At 38.9% G+C, this 24,717-nt stretch overlaps 1 protein-coding gene across 1 annotated transcript; it reads left to right on the top strand.

Moving 5' to 3' along the window:
* Positions 1-206: 206 nt before the first annotated feature.
* Positions 207-23,824, top strand: LOC100373281 (ileal sodium/bile acid cotransporter-like). The gene is made up of 4 exons (XM_002738798.4): positions 207-455; positions 16,097-16,458; positions 18,616-18,820; positions 19,952-23,824. The coding sequence occupies exons 2-4, from the start codon at positions 16,115-16,117 to the stop codon at positions 21,143-21,145; spliced, it is 1,743 nt and encodes a 580-aa protein (XP_002738844.1). The 5' UTR covers positions 207-455; positions 16,097-16,114; the 3' UTR covers positions 21,146-23,824.
* The last annotated feature ends 893 nt before the right edge of the window (positions 23,825-24,717 follow it).

Raw genomic sequence — 24,717 nt, 5'->3', positions numbered from 1 at the left:
TCAAACGGCTTCTATACACAAGTTTGCCTTTACAATTGAACTTGTTTGTTCGTTCATCGCGCTGCTATTCAGTTGGTGAAGGTAAAAGAATTCACCTTCATACGACTCTGTGACCCACGTATGCAAATGAGGTCAGCTTTCAGTGAAAGTAGAAACGAACGTCATGAATATGTTAATGAGCACCACAATACAAACGAGCGATTCCTGAATAGCAAGAGAAAGCTTAGACACACTGTATGTTACCTTGGACTGTTTTCGCATCGCTGAATTTATCGTCAGTCGAGGAGAATCCAGATAACATTCCACGATCGGGAACTTTAAATATCATATATTGCGTAGAGATTCGTCGATCATGTGGTAGAGGGTATGATGGTACTGGCGTTAACGCAACTGATATCAGCGGTTTAAAAGCAGACAGCGCATCAACGGACGTACAGACGCCGTCTTGAAAACAGGTAAGCTTCGGGAACGTTAAAGCACTTGCATTTATCAGGATATGTTATTATGCTTTAAATAGTCCGACAAAATCAGAGTCCACGGTCAACATATATGTGCAATGTCGACGATATACCGTCTAGATTGAGTGTGTATTATCGTTGAGTCGCCTTTCATTCACAGAAATGGCGCACTGTGCGGTTAGCAGCACCGTCCCACCCTACAATGCGTGCATACCTATTTCTTAAAGTTATAATATACACATACACACACACACACTAACATAGATGCAACGCAATACGTATGTGTGTAACCTGGTTTATGACTGGTCCGTGTTAAAACTATGACACAGATGGCGGGGATGCATATATTAATAATGGGGTGTACCACTCCCTTTTCTAGCTAGTATGAATAATTGTTTCTATTTTTAATATTTTGACAAATATCGTAGGTCATCGCTAGGCACGTTTAATTGTCCCCAACTCCAGGCCTGGCGATGATGGTTAAAATGGCTAACCGTGAGCAAGTCCGTCGTGAATGGCCTTTTTGTTATTTTTATAAAATGCAAATGTGCACTCTGTATTCTATTTAATGGCTTCTATTCAGCCGTACCTAGTCTGAGGGTCATCACTCGTACAATAGTTGTACGAGGATGGTGTATATATATAGGTGGAATCTGGAACTTTATAAACGAGCAACGACTGCATGGAGATGAAGAACGCGGTTCACACAGTAATGAGCGTACTCACACCATAGTGTGTGTTTAATTAATTAACAGACTGTACTTGTTAGCATCGCTAGGCGGTCTCTCGTGTCAGTTATATATATTGACCCTCTCTCTATTCCACGCTTAACCATATAACGACATCATTCAGCCAATACAGCTAACGTTTTAGACAAACAACTTTCTCTGACTATGAGCAATATATTTACATTGACCTCATATTGCGAATATCGAGATTTGAATTTTGTTAACATCGCGTAGAACCGATTTAGTTGAAATCGTCCAAAATACCGAGAAACTAGCATTCTTTTATTACGGAATAATTCTGTTAGGTATTTTATTCGCTGGTAACATGTTTATTGTTGATGTCTGGATGCACCGGCAGCTTGATAACCGGGGATTATAACTTTACCATCTGTCATGCACAAAGATCAAAACTCCCGCATGTCACTGTAAACGAAACGTGACAGTCGCCATATGATGCAATTGGTGACGTCATTTTCAAGTTACCAATTCGACACGATCTCACGTTGCCACCGTAACCATCGACAATCACGTATAGTCAATACAGTTTCTGTCTGTGAACTTCTTGAAGTGCGTGGCGCCACATAAAATATCAGACTTTCGCTTCCGAATTTATGATAATGCTTGGTAATAAATGAGTTTGCGTGAAACAGGATGCGAAGTCAATTTGCAAGACCTAAACAACGTGTACATCACATGCCAATTACCAGGCAAATGATATATTACGCATAGATGTGGTGTTCCTCTGAGAATACGCGACTTCCAACGTGTTAGCATCCATCAATTTGACCTCAGACTAGTCTGAGATTTGACCGGGTATCTAAACATGACATTCTTCATCAAGTGGCGCTGTGGTGTCCGAGTTCTCAATTTCATGATTAGTGTGCAATTATTATACATGTACACAATCTATTGCCCGTGATGCAACTCAGTCCGGTTCATGATTAATTGCTCCCTGGAACGACTTGTACCATTCGTTTCGGTGTAAATTTCTATCATTTGCAGGGTTAGCCAGAAAGATTAAATAAAACTAATTTAAATTGAATACAAAATTAACTTTACACCGTAACACAAAGTGAAAATGCCTGAAAGTATTGGCTCTGTAACAATAGGTTGGAATTTGTGTGGGCGTGGCCTAAATGGGCGTGGCCGGTCAGTGAGACAAAGTTCACGTAACTTGCACGTTGACAAATTTGTCAATCTCAGTCAGCACTTAGAATTAAATTAGATATCTTTACAATGATGAGCGAAGTGTCATTAAAGTTCTGGAAGTGTTCATAAAATTTCACTTATTGTAAAGATCAGGACATTTCCTCATTAATACTGTTGCCATGTTGTCAACTACTAGTACCACGCCACGCGTCACAAGCTTTGTGCTTATTCTGTGCTGTGCTCAAACGGATCGTCACGCGTTATGTCCCACAAGGAATGGCCATCGCCAGTAAAAAGAAAACAAAAGAAAAACACAGTCCTAACACAATAATTCGGATTTGTGTTCCATACTCATATTATAGACTATCCAGATTCATGGCTAACCAGTCAAAACAGAATGGCAATGTCATATACTAATGTAAAACAAACGCACGCGTCGTTATCAAAGGACAGCTCATGAACTTTTGTTTAAAATTCTTCACTTTGGATGGAATGATGACAATAACAGACCAGATTCATGAACAAATAAATATGTAACGTAATACGTAAATCAAGAATTGAGTTATGCTAACACGGTCTATAAATAGAACTCAACAGACATAAGAAATCCAAAATAGAAATATGAAGAGATTGTGCCAGACACGCAACGAGATAGAAGATGGAACACGCTCATTGCGAAAACTGCAAAACATACAGTAAAGAGCGACGCTATAAGTGTGACACGCCAACCACATGTAGCAGCCTGGAAATACGTCAGCAACCAAATTAAATTTGATACTTGTTTGAATACAACAAAAAGTTTTTATTAAGTTAGGTATTACCAAACATAAACATTACAGGAAAATAATGTACATACTACGATATTGTAAGAACTTTTATTTTTAATTTAATATTTTGAGCAATAAATGTCTCATTGCGTGAGGATTACTTTTTTTCGAAATGGAACAGGGAGCGATACAAAGTGTCGTATCAAGTTATCCCAGATGAGTGCTCGCGGTTAGCAGGGTTCATTGGTCATCAAGGGAAGTGCTTGTAGTGTTAGGGGTGCCAAAATCAATCACATATACTGTGACAGTCTATGTACCTGACGACGTTATTTTTGCGCGCGGAATAGGCTAATTTATTAAGCTGAAGCTCATTTAGGACATCTGACGTCACGACTACGACTGACTGACGCGGCATATCCTGTATTGTCTTTTTATCTAGGTCTCGTATGATGACGTCATCATCACCATATAATGTATTCACAATTACAAAAGTATTACCGACGCGACGGGAGGTTTTTATTGCGCAAATAAACACCTGTTTGATGTCAATATCATTTCATATTTACGCGGTGACTGCTATTGTTATCGTTGCTGAGTCGGTGGTGCAGTGTGTCGATGTGAGGTAAATAGAGGGCCGCGGTTGTGGTGGTGGTGGGGGGGGGGGCACACTACCAATATGCGGGATCGGTAAAACACACCGACGAATCAGATTACAGATCAAACTTCCGGGGTCAAACTATTTACCATTCTTTCAATCTCACCTACTGGCATTCTAAGTAGGGTGGAATAATATAAAGCATATTATAATATTATTTATAGACCATTCTACGGTGTTGACGGTGACATTATAATCGGCAGCGCATAACCCAGGGACATTTTTTTAGCCGGTTTAACGTCCTAATTTCAATAATAAGAGTACCCCCTTACCGCATGGCTAGGATTGCCCATATGAAATCTGAAAAAAAATTGCATTAAATATGCAGGGAGGATGTGATTGTGTTTTTTGCCGGGGTCAATGGTTAACGTCCCAATTTCAATGATAAGAGTACATCCGGGACTTCTATGTCATATTATCAGTGTGTTAGGACCCCCTTACTACATTGCTAGGGTTGCCCATATGAAATCTGAAAAAAAGGCATTACAAATGTAAGGAGATTGTGATTGTGTTTTTCGGTGAAAACAAACTTGCGACTATATATGAACGAATTGCCACCAGGCGCGTACGAAAAAAAAATGCCAACAAATTTCTTCCACTCCCTATCAATTACAAAGGAATATTATAAAAAAAATGTTATTTTAAAATTAACACACAAGAGATTCAGAAACCACACGTGTGAATTCGGAGAAGCTATTATAATAGAGAAATTACAATATTAAATCGCCACTGACGTCACAGCACCGCGTCGCGATCGTATTCGTGGGTGTAATGTGTGTGAAATACTTAGTCTGTCTACACGAAATTCAAATGCGCACAGCAAGAATAATGTCCGCTTTAAACTTTTTGAAATAATCAATCAGTATCCCTTGACATGTAAGGTAACCTAAATATTTCTTACGCAAACTGGTGCAGTACGTTCCGGACTGACACTATTCATCAATTCACCATTTCACACAAATCAAACGTAACTGCCTAACCAATTGTCGAAACTCACAAAGGCTAGACATAAATGTTGAGGAAGCTATAAATTGCCTGGGTTATTAATTAAATGGAACTAGAATTGTATGTAGGAATATTCTGCTGTGTGTTTCAGTACTGTATATCGAGAAAATTGGTAAAATCACTAAAAATGCTATTTTGGTCTAGTTTCGCAGAACAAAATACAATATTCAAGCAATGGTTAATTTCTCATAATGTTAAATGCTGTAAAGACTACCATTCACTAAAATATAATTTTCTCGCCCTTTCTTGCATAGAGGGGGTACAATTTATTGCAATTGGTTGAAAAAAAAACACGAGTATTTTCAGCAATGAGTAGGCTTTTACGTTAAAGATCGGCAGTCGTCGTGCCGCGTCCTGTTCGATATGGGACTCATAACGACGTATACAACGCGTGTAAAATACATTGTTTATTAACATGAAATTTGAACAGACGCTGCGCGACGACCACCACGCTTCAATTAATAAACAAAGTCCAGGACTAGACTCCGTGACGATTTGTTCCACCAAGTCAGTGTGAAGTGAATGGAATGAATCCCGAGTCAGTGCTGGGATATCTAGATTGTGCCTGATTGGCTACCCAACCACAGTCCCTCAACACTGTGGTTGCGTAACCAATCAGGAACAGTCTAAGGGGTTGATGAACTGTGACCCAACCAATCAGAGAGCTGCTGGTCTTTTTTTTGACGTTTCAAATTCTGCCTTGTATACTAGTACATGTAAATGCTTTTCGCTTCAACTGTGAATTCCTTTACAGGGCGAACAAAGGTGACGTCTGACAAAGGTAAAAGGTCACTGATTAGGAATATTTTCTAGTCCAGTGTTTGTGCGGGTGAGTGAACGCGTCTATTATAAACTTGTTACGTGTTCACTAACTGACCCAATAGTACATAGTAGTATGTTTAACCTCGTTCGCATGGTTTAACTTTCACTAGTAATGGTACGCCGACAGGCTCACCACACACGTATTTGTGAGAGAAACACTTACTTCGGTCTCGGTATCGCAGTTCCAATCTTATAACGAAAAACGAAAACTAAACTCAATAAACCTGAGCTCTTGAGGACGATTTGATCTGCGTATACATACATACAGCAGCCGTAATCCCCTTCATTGAAGTGTATATCCCCCTGTCACGAATTAAACGGGATTACGAGTACTCTGACATACCACAAATCGTCACAGCCACGATATCGCAATAAGATTAGGAGTACTTATACAGATTAACTGAGACCCCAGCCGTGAATCATCATACCTACCAGGTGTTTCAGATTTGATAAGAGAGTTACGATATTCAGATGCTTTCTAGCATATTCTCTATTATACGGCAAATCATATTGTTGTATAATGTGTCTGCATGCCAATGGTAGGTCTTAGTACGTCATATAATTCGCCATTGTAATCAGCCTCTTTCGTGGCTATTTACGTAATAATTACCGTAATTGTAACATATATCTACCACACCGCTGGTGGCGGGTGAATATTTTATTTGTAACACCGCGACACTAGGGTGTAGTTGCTTGGTGCAGTTTGTTTGTATGCGACGATGCCCACCATAAACAAACTTCGCACGAGCCTGCAAATTTCTGACGTAATCGGACAGAATATGACGCGTGCGATGACATCGTTAACCCACGAAGCAGTAAGCGATGTGTGTTGTTTTTACGCAGATTGCATTGTTCACAGCGTCTTACACTGTGTGTATGGAACCAATTAGTATAACTACTGCCCTAGGTGGTCTTAATGGGTACGGGGCTGTAACTCGCATACAAGCAAATACGTCTCGAATCACAAATGTGTTGTTGGTGATGATCGGCTGCCGATGGGGGAGGGTGCTAATAAACGAAGAGTTCCTAAATTGTCAAATATGGCGTCTTATTTACAGATAATAAAAACAAGTAAAACAGCAATAACGACAGCATCAATACATATTATCACGCAGCTCCTGTCTGCGTATCTTAGAATTGACGCAGCTAAATTGACTACTGGTTGTGTGTATCCCACGGCAGATGTTTCTAGTGCTACGTGCAGTCACAGGCGATGCACAGTAATTAATCATTTTAACATAGACCCAGTATATAGAACCCTCGGATGGAAACCCATGTCTGCTCTGAGGTTCATTTCGTACACATTTCCGCGGTTTTGTGGTTCATTTGCTCGGTTTGCGAATTATTTGTTGATTTTTCGTCTATTAATATAATCCAAAGATCCGAAATGTGTTTGTACCTTGATGCCGATCAGTTGATCAGAAGTGTCTGGTAAATTTAGTGATTAAGGCACTGAAACATAGAACATGTTATTTTAGTATGTCTAGTAGTTTATTTTCGTGAGAGGTGTTGTGTCTGTATGACTATTTATTTTAATCGCAAGAGCTATTCTTGTACTTGCATATGGGCCGCAGGATATTAAACGCCACATAAACAAACGCACTAAATATCACCGATCGGTACCATACTACGTGGACGCGATCATTGGTATTCCAGTGCATATATATCGCTCGGCTGGGGAAGTTTGGTAGATTGTTCATAAACCCGAAATTCAGACACTGGAGGAAAGAAAGCATACAGTGACAGAACAAACAGTTACCGAGCTGAAATACCAAGTTAAATAATGTCTGAGAACCACTCAGACGCCAATGGTCACGTGGTACATTTGTATCATTACTTAGATTGAGTTGTAGTATTTCGGAAATTCCTGCCGGAAATCCAACTAAGTCAGATGGCAGAACTCTTACTGTTTAGCGCTCACGTCACGGAGTGCTTGCATGGAGTCAATAAGACTGCATGTAGCCTGTTAGGGAACTCGTGCACTGCAAACCGGAACTGTAATCCCAGAACGGAATCAATTAAGGATTGCCATGAAAACTCATATAATATCACGAGAACTCAAAAAAGGTCGCAGAAATTAGAACATATCACCAGAACTATCATAGTATGTTAATTATATAAGCGAGATAGTTGAATGTTCCGATTCAAAATCGTGTCTTGGTACGAGGCGCTGGTGCATATACGTAACTGTATGAGTTATAGTTCCTATTTGTCGAAGACGATAACAACATACGCTAAAAACGCAAAGACTCATGGGTGGAAGTTAATTTGTAAACAATGACACGGTATGGCCGCATTCGCAAGTGACGACTATCCCGCTTTAAAGTAGAAGCCTACTCATAATTTTTGAGAAAAATTGTCATAAATTGCATGATAATGTTAATTGGTTTTATGAAATAACATTCTTTCGTGTGTTACAGTGACGTATTTTGAGAAATGTTTCATAATATTTTTCAAAAATTGCTATTTTTAGAACAATTCCAAAAACACAATGTTAAAGGAAAATTGCTTTTTGACACTTTTTAAAATCTAAATTTTTGAAATAATTCAGGACAACAAAAAGTACCCCATCAATCACAATATATGATTTTTTTCAGCCGATGTCACCAGCCTGTAATTTGAGATATGGCATAGTATCTCTACCATAGGAATCTGAGGTCAAAGCGTAATACTGCCAAAATGTCCTCCATCATGATCCACTAAATGTAACCATAATTTTCTCGAGAATTAGGCTGGTGACCCCCAACTTTTTAAAGTCATACCCCAATATTTCCGGGGAGTACAATGTAATTACAAAATGAATAATTTCTGAGATTTTTCCTTAATGCGGGATAGTCGTCACCTGCGCATGCGTCAGATGGCCACAGCGTGTCATTGTTTACAAACTAGCGTCTACCCGTGAGCCTTTGCGTTTTAGCGTGTGTTGTTATCAGCGCTCGGGACTCAAATCCCGCGCATGCGCAGGTGACGACCCCCGCTTTAAGTTTGAGCGCGCTCTGTCCTAGTATTAGATGGGTGACTACGCGAACTGTTCATGGTCTATAAATAGGTCAGCTACTGTTAAAAGCACACGTGCATGTCCTCAAATGTTACGCATTTCGTAAGTCAGGTGACATTGGTTTGGGCGTAGACATTTCACAATAATTACAAAAGTTAATTAATTGTTATGTTTTTTTGTGTAAATTACCCATTTATAAGACAGACAACAAAATCATAGTGTTGTTGTCTTTCTACATTTAAAGCGGAAAGGTCACAAGCGCATGCGCGGGAATTGAGTCCCAAGCGATGATAACAACACACGCTAAGAACGCAAAGGCTCATGGGTAGACGCTTGTTTGTAAACAATGACACGCTATGGCCACCTGACGCATGCGTAGGTGACGACTCTCCCGCTTTAACAACACTCGTGTTGTAACTATATTTTTCTGAAATACCCGCCCATACTCGTTGATTCGGAACAACTCTATGCATATGCTCAATATGTTTGCTATTTTTTCGATTACATGCAGATTAAAATTAAAACTCAGATCACAGTCAGATGCATGACGTGACCAGAGGCGAACACAATTATTAATCCAATATATTTCACACCAGTTTTCATTGAATATATGCAACCTGATATTTACATCTTGATTACAAGATCTAAAACAAACTCATTGACAACGGAAGTGACGTAAACATTCACGTGACACGCCAGCTAAGTTTAGATCACGAGGTGCATGAGACTTATGTTTTCACGGCTTTACATAGTGAACAAATCATAACCGCATCATCGCAACGTGACCTCTTCTGAGCGCCAAAGTAAAGGTTTGTAACCTTTCAAAAAATAAAATCCACATTTTGAAAATGTTTTTAATATATAGCATATTGGAAATTCTTCATTACAAAGCAAAACTATAGAAACATTTAAGTCAATATGTTGAACCAAAATTTGGTAATGGGATATGATTTATCGTGAAGTGAAAACTTTGATTTGGGCGTCAAACATAGAAGTTGCCGTGTTAATAACGAATGCCACCCAAAGTGCGCATGCGCTTCGAATTACCTGAGCGTATAGATAAATCCGATACGCATGCGCATTTGCGTTTAGCATGTGCATTACCACCCAAACATAGTATTTATTTAGCAATACATTTTTTTTATATAATATTTTTCTAATTAAAATCAAAAGAAATTTTTAGCAAAACAACATTATCTTTACGCATTTTGTTCCAGCTTGTTCTGGAAGTGGTGTTTCACATATTTGCAAAGTTTGAATGCACATTTTCAGTATTATTTACATTGCGATAATTACACGCAATTCAATTATTAGTTATCCTACCACGTTACACTTATTGTGTGTATACATGCATACAACGTGAACGTTCAGACTCATAAATATTCATCAGATCGTCAGAGTGGAAACTGTGTCTATTTATAGAATACGACGAGAGTCATTCGTGGCAATATATAATACTAGATCTCTTTGCCAATTTCCATAGATTATCAGCCAACAGAAAGCATTTTACGCAAAACTGGGTAAATTTGATTGTCGGAAGTATCTTCCATGATAGTGCAGGAAAATTGATTGAATACTTGAATTTAAAGAACTATCTCAGAAATGCGGGCAATACTGTCTTGTATATTTCAAGTGTATCCTACTTGGAGTGAGGTCAGACGTGAGTGAAATAAATTGGAAATAACACAGGCGGCAGATTGATATCGGCAGTAGAAGTCTAACATAAACACGTTGATCGCAAATAATAAATCGCACTTTTCAGATTTTTCAGAAAACACGGCAATAAAAAATAAATCGTTGCATGTTTTTCCCCCCTATTTTTTAAATATTAAAACCATGCTCTACTGAGCAAAACTCGCATTTGTTGTTCGAAAATTATACACCGGCGGTAACATTGTAAGTGATATTGTGTATGTATAGTGCGCCTAGACCGAAAAACAACAAATAATTGCATCTATGTGGTCATTCATTGAATACCCTTAGGTTTTGTTTTGTTTTTAACTCAGATTACATGGGGAAAATAAAAAAAAGCAGAAGATATCCATTTAATATTAAAATACAAGCAATGCCCTGTGTGTATGGTATACAACAACAGAACGACTCGGATACTTTTCCATTTTGTCATATCGCAATAAAATCAGTAATTATTTTGAAAATAACAATAAACGTTTTCTGATGTATGTGCAATTGTGTTATTGGATTACACTGGCATATGTGTATTCATTTCCTCGACTACCAGGCTTTTTGTACATTTCGTGCAATTCGACACTGTCTACTGGCACGTGACAAATGGTACATGAGACTCGATGACGATCTGGTTTTTGGAAGCGACTATTATGCGTAGGGGTGTAGGGATATCAGGGATGTTGGTGGGTGAAAAGGGTTTCGTAACCCACATACTTAGCAAAACAGCCCTGTAATGTTCCAAACGTTTGACATTTCAGTCACGTGGAAGACAAACAGTGAACACACTTTCACGGGGTATGTGGATCAGTGTTTTTAGAGTAGCTTTCGTATATACGTTACAATGCATGTAACTTCGATAGTATCTGAGCCAAGAGCTGTATTAATTTATCAGCATGAGAGACGGGTGCAGGATTTTGGGTTAGGGCGCACAAATATTGCCGCACTGCAATATTATACGTGTGAGTTTTAGTAGAAGGTAGTGTACCCTCTGAATCCGCCCTGAATGGTTTGAAGTCATCTCGCATTACTCAAAATTGTGTTCTTGCATGTGGAGTCATACTAGTTGCTATCTCTTCCACGATTCGACCGGAATGGGTCACATGTTCTGATGTCGGTCGATTACAATATACTCGACTGTCACGGTACCTTTCCCTGGGGATTGCCTTTGTGAAGGACATGTGCTATATAACAGTACGTTACTCCTTGGGTATGGGACCGGTAAATGAAGTAAATCTACTTAGACCTTTCCCGCCCGGGGGTCCGACTTGTGGAAATACATGGAATCCATGTCTGTGAAAGGGGTTTTCAAAATGACCCTAAACACGTTTTAAAAGGTCAAAATTTCGTACCATTTTCACTGTTAGAAAGCTAAAATACATACCATAAATGCGTTGAGTGTTTTAAAATCTATTTACCTCGAACTCGCGCCTGATCTCGCGATATTTGAGCTTTCTAACCCTTCAGTGTAAGCACGGGTTGGTCATATGCCGTGATCACCCGTGATCGAGGGTCGTTAACCAGGGGGGGGGGACGTTTTCTTCGTTTTTGCGATCATTGAATTCCTTAAAGCAATAAAAACGATAATCTCATTTAAAAAAATAACCACCCTTATCACGTTGGCAGTACCGGAAAAGACACCGTTTTTGTCTATTTTGACTGAAATGGTAACCCTAAACGCGTAACGCGCGTTAACGTGCTTTTCTTTAAAAAAACACCCTTTTAACGCGTTTTCTTTCACAGACATGCGTACCAGATCATTCTTTAAGTCGGACCCCCGGGCTTTAACATTGGCAGTGTATCGATGACTAAACTACGCTTTAAAATCATCAAAAGGGATTCCCAATATTGTAACAAAAATATGGATGTGATTTATTTTTCTCTGTCTCCTCCGAACCAGCAATTAGGAAACAACTACTGAAATATCGTACTTGTACAACAAACATAAACATCACAGTATATACTAGCTAGGGGATATTTTCATGAGCGCATAGTAGTAAAAATGTGTAGAAACGATTGTTTCACCACAAACACATGTACAGTAAAATATACAATCTGCAAGGCATGCTGGGAAAATGCTAAGGTCTCTGCCTGTTATCTGTATCATGCTGTCACTCGTTTTCGGCACGCGTTTTTCCAAAAACACATTCTTCTCACAACCAACTTCTAAATGCACAAATAACCCAACAAGATGAATATATACGAAGGATAATACTTCCTTCCCCTTTCTGTCAATATATTATTACTTTGGAATTTATAGTTCACTGTGCTTTTTAGATGGTTTTGTTTCTAATGCATTGCCCTTTGACTATTCATGAAAGGTATTGGACATTGGTTCTTATGTTTGTACAATCTAAGGTGACAAATTGGTTAAAATTCGGCATTTTCTTAAAGCGCGGTGGTCGTCGCGCAGCGCGTGTTCGAATTTCTTGTAAATAAACAATGTATTTTACATGCGTTGTGTACGTCGCTATGAGTCCCATATCGAACAAGACGCGGCGCGACAACCACCACTCTTTGAACGTAATCGTCACTCGTGATTTTAGGATGGCATGTTAAAGTATTAAGAATTTAACAATACAGAATAATTTCTAGCTTGCATATATTGAAAGAATAGGAGAAAACACCAAAAATCTAGTTTGGTCGTCGCGCAGCGCGTGCTCGAATTTCAAGTAAACAAAAATATATTTTATACGCGTTGTATACGTCGCTATGAGTCCCATATCGAACAGGACGCGGCACGACGACCACCTCCCATTAAGCACTCTCCCTTCGTGCTGTTAAGTTTCAAATGTAACATCACATATTCAAACACTGTTGTATCAATCGTGTACACTTTGTTTGTAAAGTGAATTAGTATTGATTGGCTAGTGTGTGTTCCCATGGTTACCGCAGCATATCGTATCGAGTTACTATTGGCAATATGAATAAATGTAAGTCTACATTGTATATTTCAAAAACTCAATTCGTTGCAACGCGTGGTGTTTGATATGGGTTCCACGCAACACACACGACGCGTGTAAAATAAAAAATGTTAAAAAAAATTCAAAATCAAGATATTATTTATTTATTATTGCTGCAAAATTATAACTAGTGTTGTTTCCATAGAAACCGTTAAGACCGATTTATGTTTACCGCTCAGTGTTTTATGCTGCCCTCAACAGCAATTCTGGTTCGTATTTTGCAACGGATTGCCAGCAACCCTTCTGGTGTAAACAAGATGTATTGCACGAATTATGAATAAAATGCATACACTCGTTTAGGTCATGGTTTGATATTAATCATATCGCTTTCGGCAATTACGAAAAAAGTCACACGAACACGGCTTAAAAGGACCGCGCTGCAAATCGAGTCTAAATTTTGTAGTAACAAATAAATCGGACCTGTCATGCATGTTTTTTTGTAAAGTACATGTTATTTTTTAATACACCTATCAGGTGTAGAGGGCGTTGCTTTTTGCTTATGACGCAACGCGCGTTATTATATATCACCTGAGCAAACATGTAGTTATCGCCGTTCCAGAATGCATCTCGTAATGACTCTCGCATAGACATATCGAGAGAGACGCCTGTATCTGGGATGTAAGAAACTGAGATGGTTTTAAAACAAATGGAAATTTAAACAAAATGATTAAGTTTTTTGCTGATAACTTACCGTTCATACAAAAAATCGATTTGAATTATGAGGTTGAACAAGTTGAACAATGTCAAATACCGTCGAGTCAGACAGACACAGTTACGTTGTTTCACTTTGAATGAAGTCATGTGGTCGGTGGGGTGGTGTGGGGTGCGGTTTGCAGCAATGGGTGAAGTAACAACTGAAATGTTTTTCATTTCATTATATTTAATTTAATTTTATTTTATTTTATTTTATTTTATTTTATTTTATTTAATTTAATTTAATTTAATTTAATTTTATTTAATTTTATTTTATTTTATTTTATTTTATTTTATTTTATTTTATTTTATTTTATTTTATTTTATTTTATTTTATTTTATTTACAATTGCTTATTTTCAAGGTAGCAGGAACCCAAAACACCAATATGCTTGTGGGGATTGCACATTATTATCACCAAAAAGTTCAAATACTATACTAGTCTAGTAAAAGGTTTTCTGGCTGTATTGATTGTTGTTGTATTTTCTAATGACGTCACAGTATCTACCCAAGATACTCCTCGGCGGTATACATGTAATGGTCTTGCTATGAGTGCATTGCCCTTGTTGTTGCTATTGGTTACAGACAGATAAATCTCCATCGTCTTTTTCTCACATTCTTGATGGTTCCAAAGATAAACAATTACATTCTCTCTGCCTCATTAACGACTCGTCGCCGTTAAACCCCCGCAAATACAACGTTTCCGGTGACCTGCCCCATCACTGTAACCTATAAAAGGTCATCTATGGGACAGTGTCTCTATTAAACGATAAAGTTTTGCTGCAGAATAATAGATCAACAAGTCCGTCACCCTTTCAATAAATTGCGCCTTCTAGTGACGAAGCGCTTAGATGACGTGAAAATAACATCGATGTGTGAAAACAAGGCCGTTTAATTATATAACACTGATTGGATGTGAAGTCGTTTTTTTTTAATTTTAATTATGGCGAATTTCTTAAAACTTGCGGACGACAAAACCATTATCGACGCCGTTGAAAGGCCCTCCTCTCACGCATAAACGACTTTCCCGGAAGTAGCGAGACTGGGGTGCAAAAATACTCCTGCTTTGTCATGGATGGAAAAACAAACATGTCAGTTTTCTTATAATCGATAGAATAGAATTTTATTTTTGTGACGTCAATTGGTACAGACAGAAGCACAATATTACGCGTGCAAGTTACACCCCAAAACGGCATGCGCGCGCATGTGAAACGCCTTCTTCGACTTCCGGGAAAGTCGTCACAGCTTACTAATAATATAAAAAATACGGGCTACACACCTCATCGTATCTGTCTAGTACCATTATGGTGATTTGTAATCAACCATGGTTTTTACTGCAATTCACTATTTTGTTATCGTAGTTTAGGTTATGAAGCAATTACCCTGTATCGTGTTGCCGGGAACTGGATCACTGCCCTCTAGGCAGTGTACGTGGCGTGCGTGCAGAATTAGACAAGGCTATCAGCTGATAGATAAGCGCTTATGACAGGAGTGCGTGTGTGAATACAGTTAACCGTGAAGTAACACGGGAAATTTTACCTAAAGTTTAGGTTTGGGTTAGCATAATTTAGGATTGATAAAATTCCTTGTTCGATATGGGACCCATAGCGTCGTATACAACGCGTGTAAAATACATTGTTCGCTTACGTTTAAATTCGAGCACGCGCTGCGCGACGACCGCCGCCCTTTAGTATTCTCGAGCGTAGTCTCAGTCACGCGGAGACACATGTAGGCACAGTCCCTCAATCCAGAACACAAAAATATTCGTAGCTGGTAGGCTGAAGCTTGTTTTCCCAACTGTGGGAAATGGTAAATTCGTGTATTGTTCGTACAGCGAATATTCTTGAAATAGTCTACGCTATATACAATTGTTAATTTTGACGGTGGCAAGTATGCCTCAGATGGCCATGAGAATCGCAGTACCGTCCCACAGAGGGCGTGCTGTTAAAAACGAAAGAATACTTGCCTTGTGTCGTAGTTGTCATATCTTTAGAATTTGTATACGTTGTCTTAATAAGTTTTTATGTTTTAACGAGACAGTTTAATTTATAAATATTCGTGATAACCTGATCTAACAAGATGCAATTTCCAAATCTTTCAATCGAGGCGTCGTCAGTTATATTGTCCATACTCCTAACAGTAAGACTGTATTACACAATTTTTGTTTTTATTTCAGACCTGTCCCGGATTAATCATGGCAGAGTCAACGATGCTAGCTGGATACGACTATAATGAAGAAGACGATTCGTTGGTCCTTGGAATCCAGGTGGTGTCTGGAATCACGCTCGCAGTCGTTATGTTCGCACTAGGATGTACTATGCAGCTTAAAACAGCGCGGGAACGGTTAAAGAAGCCGATTGGACTAGTGATTGGGGCCATGTCACAGTTCGCGCTGATGGCCTTGCTGGGTTTCGCCTGTGTCCATATATTTGAATTGAGAGAGAATACAGCGATAGGGGGCGTGGTGTTGGCATCGTGTCCTGGTGTGTTTGTGTCGATTTTATTCACTATGTGGATGCGAGGAGATATAATACTTAGGTAAGTGCAAACCACGCCCTCTTTCGGCAACTGATGGGGCGGAAAAAATACTCTGGCGGGCGAGAATGTGTGTAAACTAATCACAAGACATTATAACAATAACAATAAATTTGAGTATTATTGAGCCTCAAGTTTAAAAATAAATCGATTAATGCGTTTAATATGTTGGTTTGGTAACAAACATTGCTGCAATATTCTCTTGATGAAATACGACAAAGCTAGTGCGCGTTCGCTTCGAATAGACCATTTTCCGTTCACTGCGAGAATCACGCGTTATGCTCGAAATCGAACGTAAAAGCAGGACAAACAAAGGTCATAGCGTCGTAGTGGCGTCAAACGTCGCGTGGGATTCGATAAACGCGAAAGTATTTTGGGGGCATTTCCGTGCTTAATAATGTGCTGTACACATTTGATGATAGACAATTTCGATTAAGTGAGGGTATTCGAAAGCAATATTCCTCTGTCGAATATCGGCCGGTCGATGTGAGCTACGAAATAAAAAAATTCTAGTTCGAAATCAAATCGTTCGATTTTTTGCAGCAGACGTTCGACGCGCGTCTCGCGAGATCACGCAGTACTGTTCACATCAAAAACAATATTTAAAAAATGCTCGAAAATACCCAAAATTATTGCCTATTTAAATATCAACTATCAAATACTAATATACGTCTAGTAACATATCATGTATTCAGTACAAGTTGTGGCAAATTGTATACCTGGGCCATGTTTAAATCAAATACAAACTTTGATGTCTTGTATATAAAAGCACACCACCGTGACACACTATTGTTTTAATAATTATTATTCATAAACGAGTTGTATGCAAAATTGTATAAAATAATATAACTTTTAATATTTAAATAATTCATTTGACGCCCCAAATTGATGGGCTGAGATTTCAAAAACGAGTTCACATGCGACGGTAAGCACTTTTCTCAGGAATGGATATCCTTTCCTAATCCGGAGATATTCTTCCTATTAATAGCCATTGTAGTGCATTATTTTTGACAAATGTCACAAAATATTCTAGGTGTAGACAAATTATGTAATTTGGCAATTATAGAGTAAACAGCACTGACGCTTGATCCCTATATGTTCATAGAAAATACCAAATTTGGAAGATACTTTGTCCTTTGTTCTACCTGGAATTTGACAAAGTGTGAGCATAATTATTCATACGTTGTATTATGCAATTCAACATTGGAATTACTTGGATTAATATGTAACTGTTATGAGTACAATGGAAACAAAGCCAGGCACGGTGTACCCATAGCAACATTATCAATAACAGTCAATAAATTCCTCTCCCATTACATAAAGCCTGCCCTCAACTAATTTTCCGCAAAGTTCCACCCTTCACAAAGAACACATTTTTCGACAGAGAGCATTGTTGATTGCTATCGATACACCACAAAAGTGAAGGTACGAGGTAGTGATGTGGGTGAGACAAATAATCCCGGGTAGTAGTAAAATTTGTCAATGGGTATGCAAGGCACCCAAGGGGTCCATAAACTTTGAATCATGTTTCAAAATGACTAAGGAGTTGCTTTTTGACATTTTCAATGGTCAAGGGGTCCTTTTATGACATTTTCAGGAATCAAAGGGGTCGTATTTCTGCTGTGTTGATACATAGTTCTTTTAAAGGGTCTGTGTTTGATGTAATGTATGTTAGATGTTAAAGCGGGGAGTCGTCACCTGCACATGCGTCAGATGGCCATAGCGTGTCATTGTTTATAAACAAGCGTCTACCCATGAGCCTTTGCGTTTTCAGCGTGTGTTGTCATCATCGCTTGGGACTCAATTCCCGCGCAGGTGACGACCCTCCCGCTTTAATGACGGGACCAATTTACCTTGATTTTGAATTAGTGAATATACATTAAAAGGTGTTTCTTGTAAATTTATTTCAAGGGTGTGGTCCTGGGTTTTTGAGGAATCTGGAAATCCAGGAACGTGAAATTCACCAAAAGTTGGTGCCTCACATTCTCGTATATAGATAATCCAAGCGAGGGCCCAGGGCAGATAGGACGAATGCGACTTATATGTAGCTTAGGACCCTGATACAAAACGACGGCCCGGGAACAGCGCGGTGACTGTGGTGCTTCATATTTACGCTTATTTTAAATTCTTACTGTTTATTACATATTTATATATTTTCAGTGTTTGCATGACTGCCATCCTCTCCGTTCTGGCCGCGGTGTTTACGCCATTGAACATATTTATATATACACGCACGTGGAGTGGGCCAACTTCGTTCATAAATTATGGCTACATAGTTGCAGTTATCGTCGCCATGCTCGTCCCAGCGGCTCTGGGCGCCCTCATGAGGTGGTTTGTGGGAGAAAAAATGGAAATTGTTGCCAAGGTAAGTTGTATACTAATTTTAAGCATTGTTTTGATATGTGTGTATATGGGCCGGTGGTCTAGGAAAGCAATAAATACTTATTACTTACTAATTTTAACTGTTTTAACTAATTTTAACGACGTGCGTGTGTGCGTGCGTGCATGCATGCATTTCAGACAGATAAATTTATACATTTCCGATTTGTAAACATATTTATATTTAAGTACATCTACCGTCATAATGACAATCAGATAATAAAAATGGCCGCCGAGACTCAGACTCTTCCGTCATCGCGTCCAAATACCATGGTTACATATATAAATTAGGGGAACAGTGGATGCAATAACAGGAGAGGCTGGTACAATGCGAGGGGCAACAACAGGTCTCGCGGCTCACTCGCTCTCAATGAGATCTCGGCGGCCACTTTCGTCTTAAGGTCCTTTCTCAAGGAAATATATTGTTTTACAGAAACACTGCCAGTAACAATTTTGCGGTATTTTACAGGGTATTTTCATCCTACCATATAAATAAATGCGAATTCCAAACATGGAAAGATTACGCGCGTAAGCGTCCTCTAATAATAAAAACAAACATGGCTGCCATCAAGGTTTGACCGGACTCCACACAAAGAAGTTCGCTGATTCTGTTCTAAACTTTTTGGATTTGGGCATTCCCATGATGTATCCTTGGAAGGAAAAGATGTATAATAATAAGGTTATTACGAGAATACCTCAAAGTATGCACTCAGACAGTACACCGTCGCATCGACCTCCGCTGCGCGTAGGTCGATATTCCAGCTGTACTGTCTCCGTGCATACTTTGAGGTATCCACGTAATAACCTCGTATTATTTAATGCCGTTTAGCAGTGCATGGACACATTGGGTTATAATTCAATTGCACGTACCTACACAAACAGCACGCTTGCGCAACAAATGATCGAACGAGTTTTCACTTGTGTGCTGCAGTGGAAAAACATTTCACGAACAATTATAATCCAGTGTGTTGACCACAAAAAGACGCAATACGCGCAATGTATAAGTCTCATGGGACCCATATCAAACACGGCGCTGCGCGACGTGTGGCGCTGTATAACAGATTGCTGATATGTGTGTGACGTTATTTCTAACATAATAATTTACATGCTTTTTCAGATATTATTTCCAATCTCGATCCTCCTCTCCATCATCATATTGATACTAGCTGTGATCGCAGACCCAAACCTATACTTGGATGACTGGCGTCCGTGGATAATGGCGTGGCTGTATCCGCTGTTCGCGCTCATCGTCGGCTACCTTGCCGGATTTACGGCTTGCTTAACTCATCCTCAATGCCGAACCATTTCCATAGAAACCGCGTGTCAGAACGTCGCCCTAAGCATCGCCATCATCAGCATCACTTTTCCGAAAGAGCGAGTGCTGCCCATTTTAGTAGTCCCAGTTTTGTACGACATTTTTTTGTACTTGAACTGTTTCCTGTTTCTCGGTCTTTATCGTTGCTGTGTTCAATTCCGCGCGCCCAAGTCGGAAGACGTGCGTCAGATTGTTTCTGCGCCGGCCTCGACGATGGGATCGATTTCTACTTTCCACACTGGCGTCACAGCACCGGGTTCCATCACCACAGTACTTCCACCAGGTTCGTATGTAAATAACGCACTGGATTTGCATAATTCGTTCAACAAGTCGTTCGCGCCAGTTGTGTCCTTTGATCCTGATACATTCGACATCGGGGATAAATATGGCCACCAATCGGTCCAAACACCACATCCAGATGAAGGCGGTTTCGAAGAGGCTGGATTTCGAGTTTTAACACCTAAAAAATACCACCCTTACCAAGATCCAGAAAGAAACACCGAATCGGAAGCCTACCCGGACCTTCATGATATGGGAACCGGGGGTCAGCCTCCATATACTGGACACGACGACACTGAAGGACGCTACCCGCCCCCCATAAGAGAATCCACTCCAGCTCGAGCGCAAGATAACATATATGAAAAAAACCCACACGAGGCCACGGGGTATGCAAACTATGGGCTGGACTCGGAAGTTCCCCCCGCAAGGCCGCCACCACCAGTTACGATCTATACACCACCTTCGGACTCTGCGCGGCAACGGTATCCAGGCCGAGGTCCTCCTGATGACAGAACCGGTGCTCATTATTACGAGCCCGTTGAGGATTACCCCAAACACAAGGTAACCCTTGATCCGCGAAGGGATATTCACTCTAATGACTATAGAAAGTACACCCCTGATGAACGGGATGCCCCAGATGTGTCTGGTCACTATAACAACCAAGATGTGCATCCAAACGGCGATCTTGCAAATGAAGTGACTGAATCGGAGGTTTAGAATGTAACGAATTTGATGTGATGCGAATGTAAGGTTCAAAATGTAATGAATTCGATTCAAATCGGGGGGGGGGGTTCAAAATATAAATCGAGCGTTTAAACTTACAACTGCACATAACATCGGAGATGAATGCCTTCGTTGGTTTGCCCTAACACGTCACAAGATAAACACTTAACAAACCATTACCGCCCGATGTGCACCACTCTGTGGGTGCTCCTTGTTTTGCACTGCTGATGCAGTGTACTGATTAATACTAACCTTGTATCAGTCGGTCTAATATAATATTATTTAGTCAACTCGATAATTGTCACGGGAGATACTAGTATTGTACAGACACTGGGAATAGTGAGCTCCTACACGCGGGGGAAGTTGGTTTATGACATGGACACAACCAGTGATACACATACAACAGATACATATGTAATTCCAATATATCTGACTTGTTTAAATAGGTTGCTAAAAGTATGTATCTGTTTTAGTATCAGGTGGGGTTATTTCGCGAATTGGTAACATATATTTTTTGCTAGTGGTTCATACTTTTATTCGGTTAAAATTATTAATTCTGGAAGTAAAATGTGTTTTCAAAAATTCTATTTAATTAAGGTTGTTTCAATCCCATAATCCTCAGCGATATAACAATATACCACTTTCCCGGAAGTCGATGCCGTTTTGGGGTGTAACATAAAATTGCACGCGTTATATTGTGCTTCTGGGTGTTTCAATCGACGTCACAAAAATAAAATTCGCTTCTATCGACTATCAGAAAACTGACATGTTTGTATTTTACGCTATGACAGAGCAGACGTATTTTTGCACCCCAGTTTTTTCACTTCCGGGAAAGTGGCTTACGGCTCCAGAGGGCGCTGACGTACAATCTATGCAGGCACACTGCAGCTGGTTTCAAGTCAAGTTTCAAGTCAACAAAAGTATCACGTTATAACGGGGTAATTTGAACTCTTGATTGTTTATTATGAATTGGTTTAAATCATTGTCTATTTTATTTAATTATTCTACTACATATGTGACAACATTGTGTTATTTACTGTCTAAGATGGTTTTGATAAAATTGAACCATAATTCACCATGGTAGCATAAACGACATCGCTACATATATGACCGCTATCGTCGCCATTGTAGTGCAGTCGTTACCGCTATGACGTAGACGTAGAAGTCATCGTCAAAATAACACAAACCCCCACCGCCAAAATATCGCAGACGACATTAATCAAAGTGTTCACTGCCGTCTCCCGCCTTTTAGATACATTTTGAATAAAAAAGTACAGGATTTTTTTTATTTTTGCAGAAACTGTAAATAATTAATATTCGAATCCTTGAAAGATAAAGCTCTAGAAAATTAGCAAAATCATAGAAAATGGCGGGAACATTTATTTTAGTCAGAATAATAGAATATGACGTAGTTGTCGTAATTTGACCAAAGAGCAGTGTTCTAATTTTGTATATTTAAACTCAATGTTATTTTTTAATGGGGAGCATTAGGTATAGTTAAATGCAAACATATTTGTTTTCAACCTGCTTCACTCCGCGCATTCATCACATACATGAATATGCATTACCTTTTTTGGCATGTTTTGGTCACGTTCTCAAATACTAACCTGTGATTGGCGGAATAGTCAACAGGTCTCACCGTGTATTTGAGATCTTTTAAATTTGTACACCAAATATTTCGTGATTTTTTTATACCTCGTGCTGAAAGGATTTTGTATTTTAAATATTAATAATAAATCTAATTTGTTGCTAATAATATTGTTTATATTTTTCTAACAATGTCTTGCTTGTAAATACGCTTCATACAAAATGTAATTGATTTGCTAGTGGATAATATATAGAAATACGTACATATATTCTTTGCATCTAGAGGGCGCGCGCCAGAGTAGACTTATTTATAGTTCGTGTTTTTTCATTCTCTCGTTTGAAAGATTCGGTAGCCATTTTGTTTTCGATGGCATAGAAGAAGCAAACTTCTAATGAATTATTTTCACAGTCGTAGTGACCTTTATAGAATGTTCAATTACAGCCAGTGTTTTTAAAATACTGATCGTATTTAAAATCCTCTGATCAACAACTGTAGACAATGTCATATTTCAAAAATTATCGATGTGCGTGTCGAAAACGAGACAACATTTTCTAGTTTTAAAGCGCGGTGGTCGTCGTGCAGCGCGTGTTCGAATTTCATGTAAATAAACAATGTATTTTACACGCGTTGTATACATCGCTATGAGTCCCATATCGAACAGGACGCGGCACGACGACTGCCGCCCTTTAACCATTACGGCTTTAACATGTATTATTTTCATAAAGGTGACTACAGTCACTGAGCTCGTTTTCATAGAAATAACGTATTTACGTTTGCATGTTGATGTAATGTCCAGATACCAATGAAGTGACGTCATCATATTCGTCGAGGTTTTATTTGCTGTATCCACTTAAACACATTACACGCGCTTATCGGAAATGACGTCATTGTATCATCTGTATGTGTACATTTCTCATATATCCAATCACCGTCTTGAGAACATATTGCACGTCTGGCTCAATTGTATTGTTTACAAATAGTTCTAATTTGCTTACTGATTATATTTTAGAGTACCTATGCTATATGAATACATGTACAACGTTAATAAGCAGAATATTATCATTAATAAATACATGGGATACTAATACTGTGTGTTTTTGAGTATGAGTCGTTTGAATGGCAGTATTCTGGTTTTTTGTAGACTGCTGAGTTCGTTGTAACAGAGATTACGTGACTAAACTATCCAATCAACGTATTGATAATTTTGGACACAACTGTTTTGTGATTAGTATTCATGTAATAATTCCCTAGAGGAGGAGAGAGTGGGGGGGGGCAATCGAAATGTATGCTTGTTGTTAATTATTAATTTTTGGAATTAATTTCACAAATTTTGTTTTGCTTGATGTTGTTGATGCTGTCCCTCGTAACCAGAATAGACGATGATTGGAAAAAAAATTCTAAACTTCCAGAGAGCAACAACATCTGAGGTGACAAACACGAGAACTAATATTCCACGGCATCGACTTCAGTTTCAGTTCAGGTCGAATTAAACAACATTTTCTAACATTGTTCCTGTTTTAATTATGGGTTATTGTCATTAGTGGCACACAAACAATGAAAACAAATCACTGGACAATTTTTCATGGAACAAGAGTCCGAAATGTCATGGAAAATAATCAAAACGAAAGAAAAAAATAATTATTCATATGAATCCTGATAGTTTTGAAAGATTTAAAATTACACCTAATTTCATAACTTTCCAGTGTGACTGTAGTTTTCTAGTATATACAATAGGACGTCATCTCCCATAATGCATTGCATATATGCTGAGTAACATGTTAGTGCAATGTGTGTATCCGGCTCAAATGTCTTAACTTTATATTGGCGGCCTCGTTATTTGGCGCCCTCTAGCATCAACAAACAAAAAATAACTGAAATCTGATCACAAGAGGGGAGTATGAACTTGGCTAATTACTAAGATATGTGTAAACCAGATTGTATACACAGTATATTGAGTATGTTTTACTTTTACTTAATA

This window comes from Saccoglossus kowalevskii, chromosome 12 (genome assembly GCF_978046115.1).
Source record: "Saccoglossus kowalevskii chromosome 12, keSacKowa6.1, whole genome shotgun sequence".
NCBI classification, from domain to species: Eukaryota; Metazoa; Hemichordata; class Enteropneusta; family Harrimaniidae; genus Saccoglossus; species Saccoglossus kowalevskii.
The sequence above is the reverse complement of the archived record's forward strand: the minus strand, read 5'-3'. Positions and strand labels throughout refer to the sequence as shown.